Source organism: Lupinus angustifolius, chromosome LG09, assembly GCF_001865875.1.
Source record: "Lupinus angustifolius cultivar Tanjil chromosome LG09, LupAngTanjil_v1.0, whole genome shotgun sequence".
NCBI classification, from domain to species: Eukaryota; Viridiplantae; Streptophyta; class Magnoliopsida; order Fabales; family Fabaceae; genus Lupinus; species Lupinus angustifolius.
In genome coordinates this window covers 580,364-601,901 of record NC_032017.1, presented here as the reverse complement: position 1 = coordinate 601,901, position 21,538 = coordinate 580,364, and the positions used below count along the sequence as shown (strand labels likewise).

The following is a 21,538-nucleotide window of genomic DNA, read 5'->3' as shown; positions in this document are numbered from 1 at the left end:
TGTGTCTAAGGGTACTTTTGGGATTTTAGTGGGTGGCTTTTTTTTTGGGTTCAAAACGTGCATTCTCGTGTCTGTTCTTTTGGTATGACGGTATTGCCCATGGTTGGTAGAAGAAGAGTAATAAATGAAGAAAGGGATAGGATTCAATAGGGGTAATTTGGTAAAATAGTTGAAGATTAATGTGTTTTAGGGAATATGCTTTTAGTATTTTATATATAAAAAAGATTTAATATCTATACATCGACTGTGTAAGTGTTTTTTACATTGTCAGTAAATCCTCACCATTCATATATTAGCTAGTATTGACTTTTAAACAAAAGTAGTATAAATCAACAGTAGAGATGATATACTACCAGTGTAAAAACTTTATAACATCAGAGCATAAAAATGAGAATGCCACGGTGTATGAGATCTATTAAGTTGGAAAAAGAGACCAATTGGGGTTTCAAGATAAGCTTTGTTGTTATTTTTTGTCACATTATTAGGCTTATATGGCAATTTATTATGACAAAAAAAATGTTTATACGGATAGAGTATTTATAGATTATTATTATATAATTTACTATTTATGTTTAATCATTATTGGTTTTCTAAAAAAATAATACAAATTAATAGTTAATAATATATTGATTGTGCATAAATCTTTAGACCGATAGATAAATTTTACATTCATTTATGATTGGACTCAAACTGAATTGAACAGCTGTACTTTGTTGTTGTTGAATAGACTCCAATTCTTAGTGATTCACTTCTTGTTGTCTTCTAGTAAAATCTTGTGAGTTTTTTAATATTTCAACTAGAAGTATATTTATTTTTACTAAATATTGTTGCTTTATAAAAATAAATATATTTTATTATTTTTATTTATTTAAATAAAGGGAAAATAGTTTATGCAGTAAAAATTCTCGAATAAGTCAACCTTTCAAACTGTTGTTGAATCCACGGGGCATGCAAGAGATAATACGGCGAAGTGAAATATCTTAATGGCTAAAGGAAAAGGAAATAAAGTGATTCATATAATAGTGGCGAGCAATTTTACAATATTAGTGTATCATTAATAATTAATATGTTAATCATCATTTGTCTTAAGAAATGTAATACATTAATGATGAATAATATATTACTGCGTGTGTATCAAATTCTATGTTGATAGTGCATATCTATGAAATTGTTAAATAAATATATAAAGAAAGCAAAAAGTGAAGAAAAAAAAGTAAATATTTATTTTAGTTTCTCATGTTTTTCGATCTTACAAGTTTGGTTTTTAGAAAAAACCTAAGATGGTCCACAAAGATAAAATATATAAATGAAAGTAGGAGAATTCAATTTTGTTATAATGGATTAGGAGATATAAAGGTTTAGATGTGAATGGGGATACTTTTGGACTTGTAGAAAACTAGTAATATTAGAATATCATACCATGTTTCTCCATGATTTTTTAAGGTGAATAAAATATTGAAATTAAAAGGAAAGGTAGAAAATGTTTTTAGTTGAAAAAATTCTTCTAGGAGTTTGATAAGAGTACACACTTCATATAATAGTATCATGTATTCTAAAATGATTATGTCATCATGTCTCTACCGATTGAAAATTTTCATGTAATATAAAAAATGTTATTTTTTGTGTTTAAAATTTTTCTTTTTAATTCAGTAACACTTTTTCGTTGGACTATGATAGAAAATAGATACAAAAATAATGACAAGTGATCTTATAAATAATAAAATAGGAACTTGAAGTAACTTGAAAATTACTAACTTCAAAATGAGTTTTTATTTATTGTTGTTAATGTTGTGAAACTGAGAATAACATGGAGAATATTGTAACTTTGAAAATTGAAACTTGAAAAGAAGTGAGAGGAGGAATGAATTGTGAAGAAGAAGGTAGGACAATTTTATGATGAGTTAAAAAAGTGTAACTTGAAAAAAAATAGGGCAAATTTATTGATGTAGTGTACTTTGATTACAATTTTATCATAGTAGTATAGATTTTATACTTATTACAAAGGTAGTATAGTTTTTGCTAAATCGGCAACTTCATCCACGATTTCAATTACTTTTTTTCCCTTGGCCCACGTAACTCGGCAACAAGGCTAGAGTTTTACTTTTTTTAAGATTTCCTTTGGAAATCGTTCATGTGATTGGAGTTTTACGTGTGTGTATATATATATATAAATCGTCTATCTGGTTGGTGTTTTACATATGTATATGTAAATCGTGTATGGGGTTGGCGTTTTACATATGTATGTAAATCTTTAAAATCGTGCGTGTTGTTGCCGTTTTACACACACACATAACCCTAATCATCTCTAACTCGTCTCTGAAGACGGGGTTTTCATATACGACTTATTTTTTTTATTTTCCATGTTTCTCTCCTAACACTATATAATCATCTAACGCTCCATCTTCTTCTCCTAAAAAATTATATGTTTTGAAGGTTCTTCTCCTAAATACATTTCCGTTAAAACTTTTTCTAGCCATCTTTTATACTTGTCTCAGAGGTTTTCTTCTCGTATAGATTGATACTTGCTCAGAGGTTAGTAGAGCTATTATATTTTATCAACTGTAGTATATTTATTGTCAGATTTTTCTAATATTTTTTTTATAATAGATGGTTATTCTAAGAGATATTGTTAGCGATTTTAGTGATGAAGAAAACATTGAAATATGTAGTGACGAGGAGGAGGTCGATGTTGGTTCATCTTCTAGGATGACATATAGTTTTTCATCATCATTTTTTCGTAACACAAATTCTGAAGATGGTCGTGATTTTGGTCATACAAGTGGTTTAATGAATAATAACAATGATTTATTTGTTGAGATGTAATTTGAATCTAAAGAAGCCACAATACATGCTATTAGAGAATTTCATATTCAAAATTCATTTGATTATGTTGTTGATGAGTCTAGACCAGATAGATATGTTGGGAAATGTAAAAAATAAAATAAAAATTTTTTCCTTCTACACAGCCGATTCTTAATAGTAAAAAAAAAATTAAAACGAAAAACTCCTACAAGATTAACGATTTTGCTTTTAAAAATATTAAAACCTAAAACTCCTATGTAGTTGACGATTTTCGTTTTAAAAATTAAAAAAAATCCAAAAACTCCTATAGGATTAACGATTTGTATGGAAATTCATTTAAAAAATAAAACGGGTATATGGTTGACTATTTAGGTAAGAGTAGGACAAAAAAAATGAAACTCCTTTCCAATTGACGATTTCACAAATTTTACACCACCCGATAATAAATGAAAAGTTACACTATTATCGTAATTAAAAAGTCAAACTACACTACATCAGTGAATTTGTCGAAGATAATGATCCACAAAGAAGAAGAATTAAATACTTTTTATTGGTTATGAGGTGAATAAAATATTAAAAATGTAAATGAATATAACATTTGTTATCAAAACAACTAATAGATTATTTAGAGTAAAACATTTTATCTTTAATGAAAATAAGGATTATGATTAATGTATTAGTGGAATTTTAGATTAGTACAAAAATAAGAGGAAGACAAAAGTGTAGAGTCACAACAAATTAGTTTGTGTAGAGATGATGAGTAAGACAAAAAGAGAGAATAAGGAAACCCTATAATTCTCATTGAAATATGTGTACCAACCAATTAAATAAAATAATAAAAATAAGATAACATGAAAAGTCAATGTTCATCAATATATTTTTGGATAACACTATATTCTTTAGAATAATTAAAGTCCATGAAAGTGATGTTCCGGAATTGATTATTTTAATTGAAGTTAATTTATGTTATATCTTTGTATCAAATTTAGAGAATGCATTTTCATTCAGTTTCCCACAAGTCTGAATCAATTAATCATAATATTTTCAAAAGGAAAAACTAATAAAGCACTAACTAGTGCCAGCTTTTGGTTTTATGGCATATAGTATTAAATATTAGATATCTACTATTACAATTTTAATGCTACGATGTTGAAGAAATCATGATAAATCACACTTGACTTTCAAGCTATATTGTGGAAGTAATTCCTTTGCATGTCATATTATTAAGTAAATTATATCGATATTCTCTTAGTTTTAGTGAAATTCACAAATCATCTCTTTTTTTATACCTACATAAATCATCCATAATTTATGTTCGACTATCCTATGCAAATCACCTTAATTTATGTAATTAATTTTACTAAAATGAAGTGAGTGGTTTGTGTAAAAATAAGAGCTCTTATTTATCATAAGAAAATAAATGAAATTAATACATGAAAATTAAAAAAAAAAATGAAAATTCAAAGCAAATTATAAGAGAATATGAGTATTCATTATTTATAAAAAATTAACTATCCAAAATTATTTACACTAATATTTAAAAAATAATTCTTATTAAAATTGTGAAAGCATGGGATATATTTTCTTTTCTTCCTTATATATTATTGTTTCTTATGGATGACTTGAGTTTAACATATTTTTAACGTTTTGGTTATGTTTTTAATAGATCTTGAATGATCTCATACTTTGTCAACAAAAGGCAATCACTTAATTTAATTACACATCATTATAATTATGTAATACAACAATCAACATAATAGTAAACAAACTCATATTTACTATAACAAGTAATAAATGTAAGAGTAGATATGTTCTAAAAAAAAGTTATTTAAAAATAAAGTCTATGAAAATTACTTGTAAATAAAAAAATTGGATCTCCATTAAGTATGGGCCATATGGATCTCCATTAAGTCTATGGATTGGTTTTGTCATTAGCAATTATTTCAAAGGAAAAAAAAATTATTGGTAATTATCTTGGTATTTGTTGTATGTTTTTATTTAAGTTTTATTTCAATATAATTTGTTTTTTGAAGTTTTATAAATCTCTTTGATTATCGTTATTTTTTCTATATTAATGTCTTAATTGTTTTATCATTTACATATAAAATATTATACTATAATTTGTTAATGGGTTAAACACTTTTCAATGGAAAGCTTCGTATATTTATATATTGAAAGGTTCCAAAAGAAATACAATAAGTAAAGGAAGAAAACAAACCAAAAACGCACTTATCATGTTATTAAAGTTGGGCCTCCAATTTACACGATCCATCCATATTCATTATAATTGTTATGAGTAGTGTTATTAAATTCGGACCAACTATATATTCGGTCATAATAGTGAGTTAATATATCATTATAGGAATGACAATGAGGAGGATCATGATCGGATTTGTACTAACCCAACTCCAAATCCAAAATCTAAGACCCAAATTCAAATTTAGTGGGTTAAAAATAATGGTATCATGCCTGAACTCGATACTTAACACTACAATTGAGTAAAATACATTATCAATTTAAAATGGTATATAACATACAATAGACGGGGTACTCACCTTATTTAGCCAACAGAAGAACGGAGATGACAACTACATGAGAAGAATGAATATGAGAATTGGCATAGAGATAGTGAAGAAGAAGAATGGAGATGAGATGAGAACCCAAACCTAAACCCTAATCTTATACTTTCAGTGTTTCAGTATTTCTAATTTAGGCGAGGTTAGGCCCGACATTGATTTTAATGGGTTCGGGCTAGGGTATTAGCTATACCAAACTCAAAAGTTGAACTCGGGTAAAATCTGAACCCGAATTTAGTCACATCAGATTTTTCTCGTTAAATTTAAGTTGAGTTCGGACGGATACAAACGAGTTCGATTTTCATTGTCATCCTTATATCATTAGTTAGACAAGTATATCACTTGTTAGACTAGTTAACTCAGTTTACACTAAAAATTCATAATATTAGTTAATGGATGAATTTGGATATGAATGTTAATGGATGAATGAAAAACCATCCATCAATCCATATAACTCCATTTAAACTATATTTTAAGTTATCAAATTCATCCATATATAATGGATTGTAATCCATCCAGTTCATCCATGACTCCATTTTCATGAATTTGGATGGATGGATATTCAATCCATTTATTTTTTATTGGAACTAAAAACATTATTGAATAAAATCATTATTTTAAAAACTGCTATCTTAATAAAACGTTTTTTAAAATCACATTTAAAAAAAGCACTTTCAAAATCAAAATTTAAAATACTGATTTATTAAAAAAGTGATTATTTAAAAAAATATTTTTTTGACTTTTAAAACAACCATTTTTTTACAATATTCTACAACCATGTGATGTTTAAGATTTTAAGTGTAGATTTTTTATCGAGTAATATGTATGCACAATGAGTGTAAAGATTTATACATAATTACTACATCATTTACCACTCATTTTAATTATATTTTTTGAAGAGTCAATTGTAATTGATTAAATGTCAATGAGGATGATACAATAACAAGTATAAAACATATACACTGTCAGTGCATACATTTTTTCTCATACTTATATATGTTATATACTTTAGAATAAACTTTTAATATTAATGACATACACATGTCTTATAATTGTTTGAATTTAATTTTCTTAAATATTTAATGAAATTGAAAAAGCAAAACAACATCATTTTTTGAATTTTTGTTTTTTGATGGATTGAGTATCCATCCAAATGGATCCATAGATATTCATTAGATATAATGGATGAATTGGAATCCATCCATTATCAACACTATCAATTGGATTATATCCATTTGAATTCATTAGCTTTGAGAGATTGATTTGGATAAATTATAGATTGTAGATAATTTTATCACCTCTATATTTTAGAAAGGTGCAACTATATTATTAATTAAGTGTGGCTAAATTTTCAAAAAACAATGATTGCTACGTTAAAAGTAACCTTGGCTAATTCAATTTTATGCGGTTTTATAGTGTATTAGCCACAATTTTAACCATAGCTAAACACAATTTTTATATAGTGTGTCTGTTGAATTTTGGGTAACCCAAACTCTATCAAAATTGTTTGAAACTTGCCATTTATCATTTAAATTGATTTATTTGTCATTTAGTGGTATATATGTTATAAATATATATATGTTATATATAAATATATATATTATATAAATTAGGTTTTGACCGGATTTAGGGTCAAGTATCACCTATACTAAATCCAGAGCCAATAATTGAAATATAGGAAAACTACTCTAACATAGTCATAGTGGGTTTCTCTGTTAAATTTGGGTTTTTTCCGGACAAACAATGTTATGAGAAATGGACCGGACTGGGCGGTCCAACCGCTAACTAGACTTGAAAATGATTCTAGTTTGCAGTCTTAACTGAATCAGAGGTTAACTGCTTTGAACCAGAGAAATTCAAATTCGACTGTGTTAAACCATAATAACCTAGAAAGTAAATTGAAATGTTCATATAATTTTTATAAAAAAATGCGGAATACTACTAAAATATTTTATTTTACTCCGGTTTGAAAAAAAACGAAGAAATTCTTCAATATAATTATACATAATTTTAAAATATATAAAATTTGCATTTATGTATAATTATATATTACTGATAATTATTAATTATATATAAAATCATCAGGTCTGATAAAATGATTTAACGGTTTAAACTAATTAAATCTAATACAAGATATCTTCCAATTTAAGATCCGGCCCAGACTTCACAAACGAGTACATTCAGGTTCTAGTTCTCATCCCCATTGATACTAATAAATTTAACTTTGGAGAGATAATATGATCTAAGTTGAAAATATAAATATAAAAATAAAATATTAGAGAAATAATATTGAACCAAATGTGTCTAGAAATATACATAATAATTAATATTAATATAATAATATCAGTAGTTGTGGTAAAATTGGAATATATTAATGTAGGATAATTAATACATAATAAGTACGATTACTCTTTTGTCTATTTAATTCTTTTCTTCTTATGGATGACAAAAAAAAGAAAAATTCACCCCGAAATTTTTCCACATATATATTATTGATATAGATATACTAATATTTTATAATAAAAATGGAACCAAAACAAATTGATAATATTACCTGGAATCACGTCATCCGACACTAATTGGTTTATTTTTAAGTTTGGTAATTTTCAGATTTATGTATTAATAATATTACCTTTTATGGAAGTTGAATATATTTACTTAATAATTCAGCCACAAGTGATATTACATAACCATTCAAAACTTTTGCGCTCTAACTATTTATTTGATTAGTTACTTTATCTATTCACAATATTATTTTTTGCACTGTTTAAACAATACATTTAAAGTCTTCAACCATGGTTAGAATTTGTAAGGAAGTGATTAATATCTCAATGAGCTTCTAAAAGCAACTTAGCTGTATTTTGTTAATAAAAAAATAATCTTAAAGCTGATTATGCCACTTTGAAATGCCACATCAGCCCTTATAGTTCGTTGGTTAGGGGGTGAAATTAGAGTTAAATGATGAATTTGGATTTAGATTCTAATAAATGGGTGAAAAGTTATCATTAAATTTATTTAAATCATATTTTAAATAACTCAATCCATCCATATCCAAACTTAATGGATGAATTACAATCTATCCAAAATTTGTTTTCATGGATTTGATGGATGAATATCCAATCCATTTGATTTTTAATTGTAACTAAAAACACTTTTCAAGAACATATTCTTTCAAAAATCATTTCTTCAATAAAAAATTTAAAATCACTTTTTTAGAATCACTTTTAAAAGTTATTGTTCTTAAAACATTGTTAAAACTCATTTTTTTTAAAAGTTTTTTCTAAACTTTTAATTTTTTTGCAATATTGTAAAAGCATTTGATGTTTAAGATTCTATGGATGAATTTTGTAACAAATATTCACATAAGAAAAAGATGGATGCACTGATTATGTAAGAATTTTTTACATTGTCATTACATCATCCATCATTCGTATTTAATGATCATTGACCTTTCAAAAAATACAAATGAATGATGAATGACGTATTGACCATGTATAAAATATAGAGTTAATAAAATATTGAGTTAATAAAATATTGAGGCATAGTTGGTTCATTGCTTTATCTAACGGCTAGTCGCCCTAATATCATGTTTAGTGTATGTATGTGCGCGGGATACCAAACTTCACCTAATGAATCTGATTTTAGTTCTGTAAAACATATTATGAAATATCTTAAAGGAACAAATAGGATATTTTGACTCTGACTTTGCAGGAATGTAAGTTGGACCAGAAAAATACTAGTGGAACTTGCCATCTATTAAGCAACTCCTTAAGTATCTTGGCATAGTAAGAAGCAAGCACGTGTTACTTTGTCTATTGCCAAAGTGAAATATATTGTCGCTGACATGTGTTGCGCTCAGATATTATGGATGAAGCAACAACTTCTAGACTTCGGTTTAAAACTTGTGAAAATACTGATAAAATGTGATAATACTAGTGCCATAAATATATCAAAGAACCCTATTCTCCATTCTAGAACTAATCATATTGAAATAAGACACCACTTTTTAAGAGCTCATGTTCAAAAAGGTGATTGTATTCTTGAATTTGTTGAAACCTCAAAGCAACTGACAGATATTTTCACCAAGCCTCTTCCACGTGATACATTCTTTGTATTACGTAGAGAACTTGACATACTTGACAAAAAATATCTTAACTAATTGGCTTTAGGGTGTTATATGCCTTTTCTTGATCTTTAATATATGCGTATATGTGATATGAGTTATGAATGCATGTTTCTTATACTTAAATTGATTTCATGATTGTTTTTATGCTTCTTTAGTGTGTCATATACCTTTTAGGTTAGTGGCTTAGGTATAATATCTTTGCATACTCTAGAAATCTCTAAAATGCACTAAAATCTGTATTAGCTCTCCTCTTGATCGATTGTTCTATGTTTTAATTGACTAATTTGAGTTCAAGTAACCAGAAAATAAATTTTTATCTTGATTTAATCGATTAACAAGCTGCTTAATCGATTGTCTGAGCTCAAACTTCTGAAAATTTGAAAATTTTTATGTTTATTAATCGATTAACGACTGCTCTTAGTCGATTAATGACATCATTATAAAGTTACAAACATGCACAAAATTAGTTAATACTGAACATTAACGTTGTTCTAATGACATTATTTAAGTATGAGTGTAATACCTATACACCGTGAGCGTAAAGATTTCTATACATTTAATGCACTATCCACAATTCATCTGTCTTATTGATTATCAATCTGCTCTATATGCTGAAATTTTTGCTGTCATACAAGCTGTGAAGTTAGCCTGCAACAATGGTTGGAACCAATTGTGGATTGAATGTGATTTAACAACAGTGGTGGAAATCTTCAACAAAAAAGCTAAAGTCCCCTGGAAGATCAGCACTGCTTGGGAAATTTGCAAATCAAAGTTGTTATCTATGAATTGTCTTACTTCGCACATTTTTAGGGAGGGAAATTCTTGTGCCGATAAATTAGAAAACTATGCTATCCTTTCTAGGCATAAGTCCTCTTGGACCAACTATCCTTCTTTCATAAAGGATGAGTTCAATAGAAATAGATTAGGCCTTCCTAACTATAGGTTCATTAACATGTAATTTGATCCTCTTGGTTAATTTATTCCGGGTGTAGTTGCACCTTTGCTTAAAAAAAAAATCTGTATTTTTTTTTGAAGAGTCAATAATGATAAAATGAATAATAGATGACGTAATGACAGTACATAAAACTTATAAATTATCAGTGCATATATATTTTTTCTCTTTAGTTTTAATTTTAATATCCAGAAAACTTCAGTCATTATTTTCAATACAAGGTTTCATATATTAAATCCTTAAATAATATATTAGGATACTGGCTAACAGTAATATTGAAATATGCTAAAAAGGAAAGTCCTTTGATAAATATATTTAGCATTCATAAAATATGAACCACGCCTTAAATATTGGTGACAAATAATACACACAACAACTTTTTGTGCCAACCGTGATCACATTGTGTAAAGAGAATATAGATAAGAAAAAGTTACAGAAAGATGCCTCCATGATTCCTTGGTAAAGCACTAGAGAATTCATTCAAACGGATCAGATCCATAATAGTGAAAAACCATCATCTTATTATAATTATACACGAAACAAAGAATCATTATCCTAAAGTATGTCATAAATCATGTCCCAAAACTAATGATAACATGTCATGTTAACTAAAAAAATTAAATATTTATAATTTTTTCTTTCTTTCATTGTCATTGATTTGAGACATAATTTAAGATATATTTTGGCATAATAGATCTTTGTCCTTATAGATGGGGATTTGTACACTCTTCCCCAGACTTTCCAAAGATTTGAAGCCCTACAAAATTTAAGATAAACATCACAAAAAATCAAAGGTGATTCCATAATTGATTGATGATAAAAAAGAAAGCTTAGTTTCTTAATTTGTTCATGAAAAGCTCACATACCTGCACAAAAGTTGGTACGGCTTGTGGCACCATTATTAGCATCCCAATTTGGAGATAAAATTGGAAAGGAATGGTGTTCAGTGTTGTTGTTGGAACTTGCTTCCTTAGGGATCACATGGTTTTGGTGATGATGAGAAGAAGATAACAATGATTGCTTCAATTTTCTCTTGATCACAATGGACTCCTCAATAACATTGAAGTCATCTCTAGCAACTTCAAGATTAGGGTGATGGTGATGGTGATGATGATGAGATGGAATCAACTTATTATCCGGCGATCTCGCCAAATCCTCAGGATGATGAAAGGGTGACCTCAATTGGTGAAGCATTTGAGGGTTATCAGTTATAGGACACTTTTTTTTCATGACACTTGTGTTGCACATCTTGTTACTAGTCCTTTCCCTTGCTCTTGCCCTTGCTTTTTCCCTTGATTCTTTCATCTTTGCCCTTTTCACTTTCCTCTCTTTTGAATCCACCACTACCCTTTGTGGATTAGTGGCATCTTGTTTGATCATTGAAACCACTTCACACTCCGAATCTGAAGAAGAGGAAGAGGAGATGCTATTGGCAAAACCATTGCTACTGTGATGGTTGCTCCTAGCAAGATCCTTCATTGCTTTCTTGGACTTGTTGAAGAGCCACTCAAGGGTTTTGCTGGCTTTGTCAAACCCTAACATGTCTTGAAGATCGAAGAACTTTCGCGCGATATTGATGGACAATCTCACCCTCCGGTCCCTCAAACCCTGAGATGTGAGGATCTTGCTGTGCCTGTCTTTCTTTGCAGCAGGTTTTTTGGTGAGAAAATTAGAGAAGCCAAAGTTATTGTAACCATTAGCATCATTTTTGAACATTGCAGCAGCATAATTATCTGCAACTTCAAAATTTGCAGGTGTTTCTACCATTGAAAAATGATGATGAGTAGAGGGTATGTTATAGGGAACATAAGATGGATCATGAGGGAATATGTTGTTATTTGCAGAAGCATTTTCGGGGTTAAGGAAAGTGAAAGGATAGTATGATGAAGAAGATGAAAGAAAGTAGTTAGGGTAAGGGCTTGTGGAGCTGTAAGTAGTGGAAGGGAACATTTGAAGATTTTGGACTTAATTTCAGTGGACAAAGAACCCTAGCTGTTTGTTTTAGGGATGAGGATTGAAGAACAACACTCACACTGATAAGGTATCTATATCTTCCTTCTGAACAATGGAACTAGATAGCTTTTTATAGAAATCTTTGCTTTGTGATGAAGGGAACTAGTAAGTACTAGAAGGAAAGTGGTTTGAGAAACTAATGAGATGGTGGATTTCATTTAGGCCAATGATGGAAAAGGTTTTTGTTTCACACTTTCCAACCTCCAAATTTATGTGGAGTCTATATCTTTAGGTACTTGTGTTTGTGGTAGCAATTGTATGAAAATATGGTCGATGTGGACGTAATTATAGTTACAATATAGTTATATATATTTCCAAAATAGTAATATTGTAGCTCGATTGTAATTACAGGGTGCAATTCAAAACACTGGTCGATAGCAATGGATAGAGGGTTTGAGAAAGAGATAGTAATAGAGGAAGTACTAACCAAAGATATTTTATATCATAGATTTATTATTTCTAAACTAATTTTCTTTTCTTTGATATAAAAGGTTATAAAGTAGATTGAAAGCAGTGTGAGGCAGAAAAGATGTAATGATATAATTTTAAATTATTTTATTTATATAATAAATTTGGATAATATTCTTACAACAAAATGAACAAATAAAACATTTCATGTGTGTATGGAAAAAATATAAATTTATTAATAGTCTGTATTCACTTCAATAATATATCTCTTAAAAAATAACAGCAGCTGCCAAAAAAAACCATCAAATAATGTTAGAAAATAGTGTCAAATTTAATCTCAGAAAAAAACATTAATGCATAATTTTCCATGTAAGAAAATGGATTATGTGGCTCATTATGTGGAAGCAAACGTAAGAAGAACAATAATTAATTATAATAATCCGTTTGTATATGCATGTTATTGTATGGTTTGGATGCATAGGATTAGGGTTTATACTTACTTTGCAGAGAACTTGAATGAATGAAGGATTAAAAATCTAAAAGCTAGTTCACTATCCCCAATAAAAGTAGTTTTACGTACATAATGTATTAATTAATATCAATATATTTATGCATGTGAATTTTTGTCGCTGTAAAGAGAAGTGGGGGACGGGTCAAATTTTGCAGAAGAAATTAACTAGACATAGATTTGATTCATGTTTTTGACCCAAGGGTATTGAAATGGCGAAAAGATATGAATCAATATTTTCGAAATGACATGGAGATTATATATTTCAATAATTTAAATATTTCAATATGGACCTATAATTGTTCTGTTTTGTAATGACTATTGTAGAATTTTCAATACTTTGGGTTGGATGGAAAAAAAACTCATTTGGCTTTTTTATAAGCAAATATCCAAATAACTAATTAACTATTAATCTTAGAAAAAAAATAGCTTAGAAAAAAAATAGTTCTTTTTTTTTGCGCATGTTTTTTTATTGGAAGATGTTGATTGATATATATACATGTGTTACTCTACATGAAGCGGTGATTTTGGAAAGAAAAAAAATATGAAGCTATTTTATATTTCGAGGTTGACTTCGAAAAGCCTAGGTTTCTGAATTTAATCAAAGTTTAATCATGGGTTTGATATGTATTTTTTGTACACCTTTAATAGTAGCTTTGACCTAATGTTTTCTCCTTACATTAATATGTTTTCAACTTTTCATTATAATAAGTTTCAACATGATTAGTTGGTAGAAGATAATCATTATTTAGACTCTAAAAAATTGCTCGATTTGAATTCCCTTTATAATCACATTCAAGATATGAAAACCCTATCTTATTAGTTGGTTAAACTGGAAAACTAATAAAATAGTTCCATATCGACATGATACAACAATTATTAATATAAGATATTTGTACTTTATTGACCGTAATTTTTCAGAAATTTTTTGTTCATATTTAATTTTGAGGGTATGGGAGATTTTATTCCTCTATAAATATCGTTTTTTAGGAAAAAAATTGTTCTATTTCTATTCATACTCCAATATGGTTATTTACACTTCTCATGTACCATTCTTTATTTATTTTTTATAAATGAAAATTTGTATTAAAAATGAGCACAAAAGGTGTCCACCAAATACAAAGAATGATCAAGTAGATAACTTTGCATAACTTATTGTTATACAAAGCTTTGGATCCATACACCAATTTGTAAAGGATAAAGAATTATGTGGTACAAAAGAGCTAAACCAAATCCAAGATCTAGTTTGAATTAAATCAAAAAGTGCACATAGCTTGGGGTCTTCTCCAAGAAAATCACTTCATTTCTCATAATCCATACTGACCAAACCACCACAAACCAAAGCATTTTCCATAGTTTAACACAACTACCACTTTGAAGGTTTTCATGAAGATCGACAAAGTCCAGAATTGTAGACGAGATTGTAGTCGGAACTTGTAACCAAGTGTAAAAACCTTTCCAAACACTTGAAACAAAATCATAAGATATAAACAAGTGGTCAACAGTTCCAACATATTTTTTGCAAAACGTACAAACCATATCGTCCATCCTCACAATAATATTTCTGTTTTGTAGTTCATCCTTTGTTGGTAGCCTTCTTCTTATGAGTTTCCAAACAAAACAACAAATATTTGAAGGCACACAATTAATCCAGCAATTCTTTAATTGTTTACCTACAGTAGATTGTTGTTGATTCAGCTGAGCTAGATCAGTAGTTTTAACCACATAGTTGCCCGTGCCATCAAACCCCCACCTCTATCTATCAATTATGTCATTTTTAGACGAATGGTGATGAATCAAATCAAATAAATTCCTAACAATAGATTCTTCTCTTTCAAATAGACTTCTCCTCCATGGAATTTCCCTACTCCACACATCGTCCTCCCAGTAGCCATTATCCCCCACCCAAGCATGACAGTTTGTAGCTAAATTGAATAATCTATGAAAGACCACTTTGAGACACTAATTATCGAGCCAAATATCATGTCAGAAAAGAGTTTGAAGACCACTGCCAATTTCCTTCCAAACATTATCCACAAACCACCCACCCGAGGCCCCATTAGGAGAGCCCACTTTTCCCAAATCCTTCCACCATCTCCAGGCAAAGTTATTCAAATGAGATTGCCAATCGTCACCATATTTTGAGTTAATTACCTTAACCCAAAATGCTTCCCTATCTTGCAACCTACACTATCTCCATTTCCCCAGCATAGCATGATTGAACCAAAGAAGATCCCTAACACCCAGAACTCCTAGCTCCTTAGGTTTGCAAACCTCCTCCAAGCCACCCAAGCAATACCTTTACCCCCTCTTTTATTGCCCCACAAGAAGCATCGTTGCAGACTAACAATTTTATCTAAAACCTTCTTAGGTGCTTTATAAAGTGAAAGCATATAAGTAGGAATATTAGATAAAACCGAGTTCAGAAGAATTAATCTTCAACCAAAGGAAATATGCTTGCATTTCCAAGAAACTAGCATCTTAGACACGACCTCAATCATGCAATTCCAAGTAGATAGCCTCCTAGGATTTGCTCTGACAGGAATCCTTAAATAAAGAAAAGGAAGGGATCCAACCTTACAGAATGAGAAATTTGCCGCTGCTGAAATAGTTGACTCTAATAACCTTACACCATAAAGAGAACTCTTGTTGGAATTAACCTTCAGGCCTGAAGCTAATTCAAAGCATCTAAGATCCGTCTTCATGCATAAAAGATTTTTATCTGAAGGTTTGCAAACAATAATAGTATCATCAGCAAACTGAAGATCACAAACTTCTATACCACCTCTACCAATCTTGTAGCCCTCAAAGCCCCAATAGATCTAACCTTTCTTACTAACCCTGCAAAGCTTTCCGCTACTATAAGGAACAAAAAAGGCGCCATTAGATCACCCTACCGAATACCTTTATAAAAAAATATACTTTGATTTGTAAATGGACAGTGTCAATAGAAATTTTGGAATGCTAATAACATTATTCTAACTGTCATGTTCAAAATTCCAAATTGTATTAATTATTGCTGTATAAATTATAATCATATCCTCATTATTATGGAGATATAAAAACAATAATAGAACCAACAAAACGTTGGTTTAATAATGTAAGGTTATATTGGATCCTCAATGTTGACAGTTCGATTCTTGAGAAAGACACTTGTTGGGATGGCCAACTGCGAATCTCGAAAGAGATTAATTCATTACCCAAAAAGGTGACTGGATATCCTTAGTTGTACAAAGAAATCAATAATAGATTAAAGTATGGAGAAAATGAGAATGTTATAATACGAAAAAAAATATTAGTTTTATTAAAATCAATAATTTCATTGCGGGCTGTGTAAAATAACATAAAACAATCTTTATAAAGAAACCAGTGGTGACAGACACTTCGTACCTGCTAGCCTAGATTCATACTTTATGATATCAATTCAAAATTTATATATTTTATTTTGGAGAATTAGAATATTTCTTTTGTATTAAGTATACTTTATATTATATTTTTTATTGGAGATACTTTATATTATAACATTTTTTTATTATAATGCTAGAGAGATGGTTAATAGGTTGATGGTGCTTAATTACATAATTATATATAATTATATGTTTTTTTTTTGTTGTAAAAATTAAAAAGTTTAAGAGACAGTAGGAAAGTGAAATTACACCATAATAATTATTTCATGTTTTTCCTTTATATATAGTATAGAAGTATAGATATTACTAGTTAACATAGAAGAGACGAGGACATGATTAATTAAATAGTGTAATATCTATCTATTAATAATGTAAAGATTTATACATAGTTAGTGTATCATTTATCCTTCTTTTAGATTACTTTTTTGAAGAGTCAATAATCATTAGAAATGAATGATGAATAATATAGTAATAGTATAAAAAACTCTACCAAAATATTTGAATAGACAAGGATTTTGACCGGTCAAAGTTCTTCAAGAGCCTAAAATAATAAATAAAGATAATAACTTACAAAATAATAACTTAGTTTAAAAAATAATAACTTACATACTTGAGTTAATTGAATTACATATAAAAAATAATAACTTAGTTAATAAATAAAAGAGAAGAAGCTACTATTGTCGTGCAATGCCAAACCTAAATAGTAAAACCTGCAAAACTATTTTTTGAAAATAAAATTATTGAACTTCTAAAAACTACTAATCCTAACCTATAAATGGCCCTCTACTTATTAAATGAATTTTGTTGTTTTTTTTTGTGCAATCTAATAATTATATATATATATATAGTTGGTGTAAAAGGATCCCTTGAATATGTTTATATCAAGTTAAATCATTTTAATTCTCACACTGCGAATTTTTTTAATCTACATTGTATTTAATCAAATTAATCATTGAATTAAAGTTTTTAATCATATAAATGTCATATATCAAATTTCACGAAAATCTAATATTATGTAGTACTCCAGTTATATGCATAAAGATTAGTATAATATAAGTCTCTAAAATACACAGAAAGTGAAGTTATTTGATTAATATCTATTGACGTTCAAAATTTTCTCGACACAATTATCTCACTGATATATAATTATTAATTGTAGTTTCAGTCCAGACTCACAATAAGTTGAACCAATTGTGCATTTATTCAAAACTCGACTTGTCGTTTAAGTCGATAAACTTGAATTTTGAACCAAATGAATTGAAATTAAACTAAAATTTAAGTTCATTAAATTAACGAGTCGAACTTGAGCCAAATATAGTTTGACTCATTTGGTTCAAGAGCTAACTCGATTACATGTCAATATATACACATAATATATGCATGTAGAGAATATATGTGTATATATATAATCAATATTTGAGCTAACGAAATGAATGAATCGAGTTAAAGAGTTGACTTAAACACTTTGCGGACTGCTAACTAGGGCTGGAAATGAATCGAATCAACTCGACATTCGTTCGAAATTGGACCCGTCTTTTAGCTTGAAAAACATGGTTTATGAACCAAATGAGTTGAACTTGAGCTCAAAATTGGACTTGTTAAATAAACTAGTCGAACTTTAGCTACATATACTTCGACTCATTATGTTTATGAGATGACTTGATTATATATGTATATATACACACACAATTCATATACTTATAGAGATACTTTAAATTCATATATACAAATAATCAACATTCAACTTGATGATCTTAACCAATCGAACTAATAAGTTGATCTAAACAGTTCGCAACTCCTAAGAAAGTGAATGAATTCGAGCTAATAAGTCGAATCGAACAGTTCACGAACTCAAATTTAGTCGAGTTCAAGCTATAAAATAGTTTGTATCACACTTAGGTTGAGTTTCGAGCCGAAACAATTATTATCGAATCAAATCCAGTTGAGCCTAGACTCGAATCAGTTGGGCTCGTTTCTAGCCCTATCCATGATGAAATAAACCAATTCGAGGTAACAAGTTGAATCGAACAGTTTACGAACTCGAATTGAGTCATATTCAACATAGAAAAATAGCTCATACCAAACTCAAGCTAAATTTTAAATTAAACCAATTCTTATCGAGCTGAACTAAGTTGAACCGATATTCAACTCATTTTCAACCCTTGTTTCAGTACAAGGTGCATAATAATTTATTTGTTATCTGATACATATGATTGTGGAAGAAACAAAAGAAAACTAAGGGAAAGGAATTGGAGTGTATTGAGTTTTTAAGAGAAAAAATAGGTTGTATGTATTTGCAATCATTAAGTTTACTTTTTAGTAAAAACAAATGCAATGACATTTTTTTTATAGGTAAAGTTTGTCAACCCACTATATTAGTTCCACCAAATTAATTGACTCATGTGAACATGAGTGTATTAATTAATTGCATTAAATTATGTTCGCTCTAATCTTTATTATATGACACTTTTAATCAAACTTGTATGATAGAAATTCATTATACTGATTTTTTAAACTGATATTATAATATAACTATTATCTTCTCCTATGTTTACTAGCAAAGTTCACACTTTTATTACATCTTATAACATACATCATTCATTATTTATTTGTATTTTTTAAAGTCAATTATGATAAACGTAAATAATGAATGATGTAGTGATTTTTCCTATAAATTTATTATCTTTTCTCGATATATATACATAGCATTTATCTTTCTATAATTATTAGTTTATTTTCACTATTTACTCAAATTATGAGAATATTAAATAAATGTAATATTAGAAAATAATAATTCAATTGAATTTTTAAAAATAAAGGTAGTATTTCTCATTAACTTAATCATGACTCTGACCGTAATCATTAGTAAAATTCTTTTAATATGAATGTTTAAAAGTTTACCATAATGAAACTTAAATTGTATTGAAAAATTATGAAATGAGTGTTATCAAAAAAGAATTGTCGAATGAGTCAAAATACAACAAAATGTTGTAATTACAAAAGTATCGTTTAATTGAGTGGCCGTACAAGGTAGTGTCACTTTCAATCCAGAAAGCAGCTCATTCAATACTGACAATAATTGCTCTGTTGCATAAGGGAGGGGCTTTCCTGCTATATCAGTTTATTAACCACAAAGTCATTGTTAACTAGTTGCAAATTTACAAGAGATATAATGTCATATTAATCTGTATAATGTATGTTTATGATTTATACCGATACAAATGAACTACAAATGATGAGTGTAAATATGCTTATAATATCATATACGGTTAGTATATGAATATTAAACTCTTAAGTAAATGTTCAAGAGTTTCATTATATCAATGTATTGTTAGTGTAACTTTTATTATACGATTAATAATACAGAAGTTATCATTCATATGTTTTACTTGTATTTAAGAGTTAATAATGATTAACATTTGAATGATCAATAATATATTAAGGGTAAAAATCTCTTATATTGTATATTTTTTGGAACTAGCAAGGGTATCCCCACCTTATGAATAAAGAAACAATAATTTTCGAGGTATGTGATTATCCCTTTCAACAAGTATTACTCTCAGAAATTAAATCATTCACCTTTTGGTCTCTCGGTGGATCTCATGCAGTCTTACACAACTAGATCAACGTCTTATTAATTTTATATTATATCTATAAAAATATCTCTTCATACCAGGAGATAACGTATATCCTCCTACCAGTAAAAGCTTGACATGTGTACTTTTTTGTTTAATTTTAGAAATATTTTTGTAGAAAATAATTAAACCTGACACACGTCATGATTTTAGTGGCTATATGAGACAACTTATCTCCTTATATCATGAGATATTTTATTCTCTTGTAATATATTCTTAAAACTATTAATGCATTTTGTAATGAACTAAAAATCATGAAGAAATATTAAATCTTATACTATTTGGACTTAGACTACATAATATACCATATTTTATGAAAATCTTGTGTGAGATTAAACAAAATTGTATCATTTCTTCTCTATGACCATTGCCATTAGCAAATATGTTTTTTTGTAAAATAAATGGCGGTTCATAAGAACCGAGAAACTCAAACCCAAAGTCATTCTCAGTATACTTTATTTTAAACGAAATAATAGTACATATATCGTAATTTTGTTATAATTATTTTAGAACATAATTGATTGACTAAAAAGATTATAGACAACTTGTGATAAAATAAAATATTCTTAAATAATGTGAAATGATATATATCTATATTAAAATGTCATTATTGAAAAACAATAAAATAGTTGTATTATCTTATTATTCAAATATTTGTTATTTTGTTGGATTAATACGTTTTAAAATGTCTAAGATAATTTATTTTTCTTACTTTTTTGTTGGAGTATGTGATTGATTGAATTCATATAAGTAATTAGGTCAGACAAAACGGGTTACTCGAACGAGCTCAAGTTATGCTACGTATAGTCCAAGCTAAAATTGATCAGGCTAAAAAGTGTGATTGTAATTTATGTATATCAAATCGTAGCACATACAATCCTTAAGTAGTTTGCATGTTATGACAGATCAACCTATTTAATATTTAAAAGTAATAATTTAAATTTTAACAAATTTAATCTATTTATATATATATTGGGATGTAACTAATGAGAAAATCAAAATTATATGGGAGTTAGATGATTAATTTTTAACTGTCAGATTAAAATCAAGGATTAAGATCAGAAGCTCCTCTTAAAACCCCATGATAAATCTTTTTCCTTCTATCTATGTG

General features: G+C 28.4%; 1 protein-coding gene across 1 annotated transcript; it reads right to left on the bottom strand.

Annotated features, from left to right (window-relative positions):
• Positions 11,143-12,561, bottom strand: LOC109356380 (transcription factor DICHOTOMA-like). Its single transcript, XM_019599707.1, has 2 exons — positions 11,323-12,561; positions 11,143-11,213 (listed from the first exon to the last, which is right to left on the bottom strand). Exons 1-2 carry the CDS (start codon positions 12,404-12,406, stop codon positions 11,161-11,163), a joined length of 1,137 nt encoding a protein of 378 aa, XP_019455252.1. The 5' UTR covers positions 12,407-12,561; the 3' UTR covers positions 11,143-11,160.

Excerpts from the sequence above, each read along its gene's own strand:
- LOC109356380 (XM_019599707.1), bottom strand. The coding sequence starts at position 12,406 with ATGTTCCCTTCCACTACTTACAGCTCCACAAGCCCTTACCCTAACTAC. Across the intron at positions 11,214-11,322 it reads CCGTACCAACTTTTGTGCAG|GGCTTCAAATCTTTGGAAAG; the intron begins GTATGTGAGCTT and ends TAAATTTTGTAG.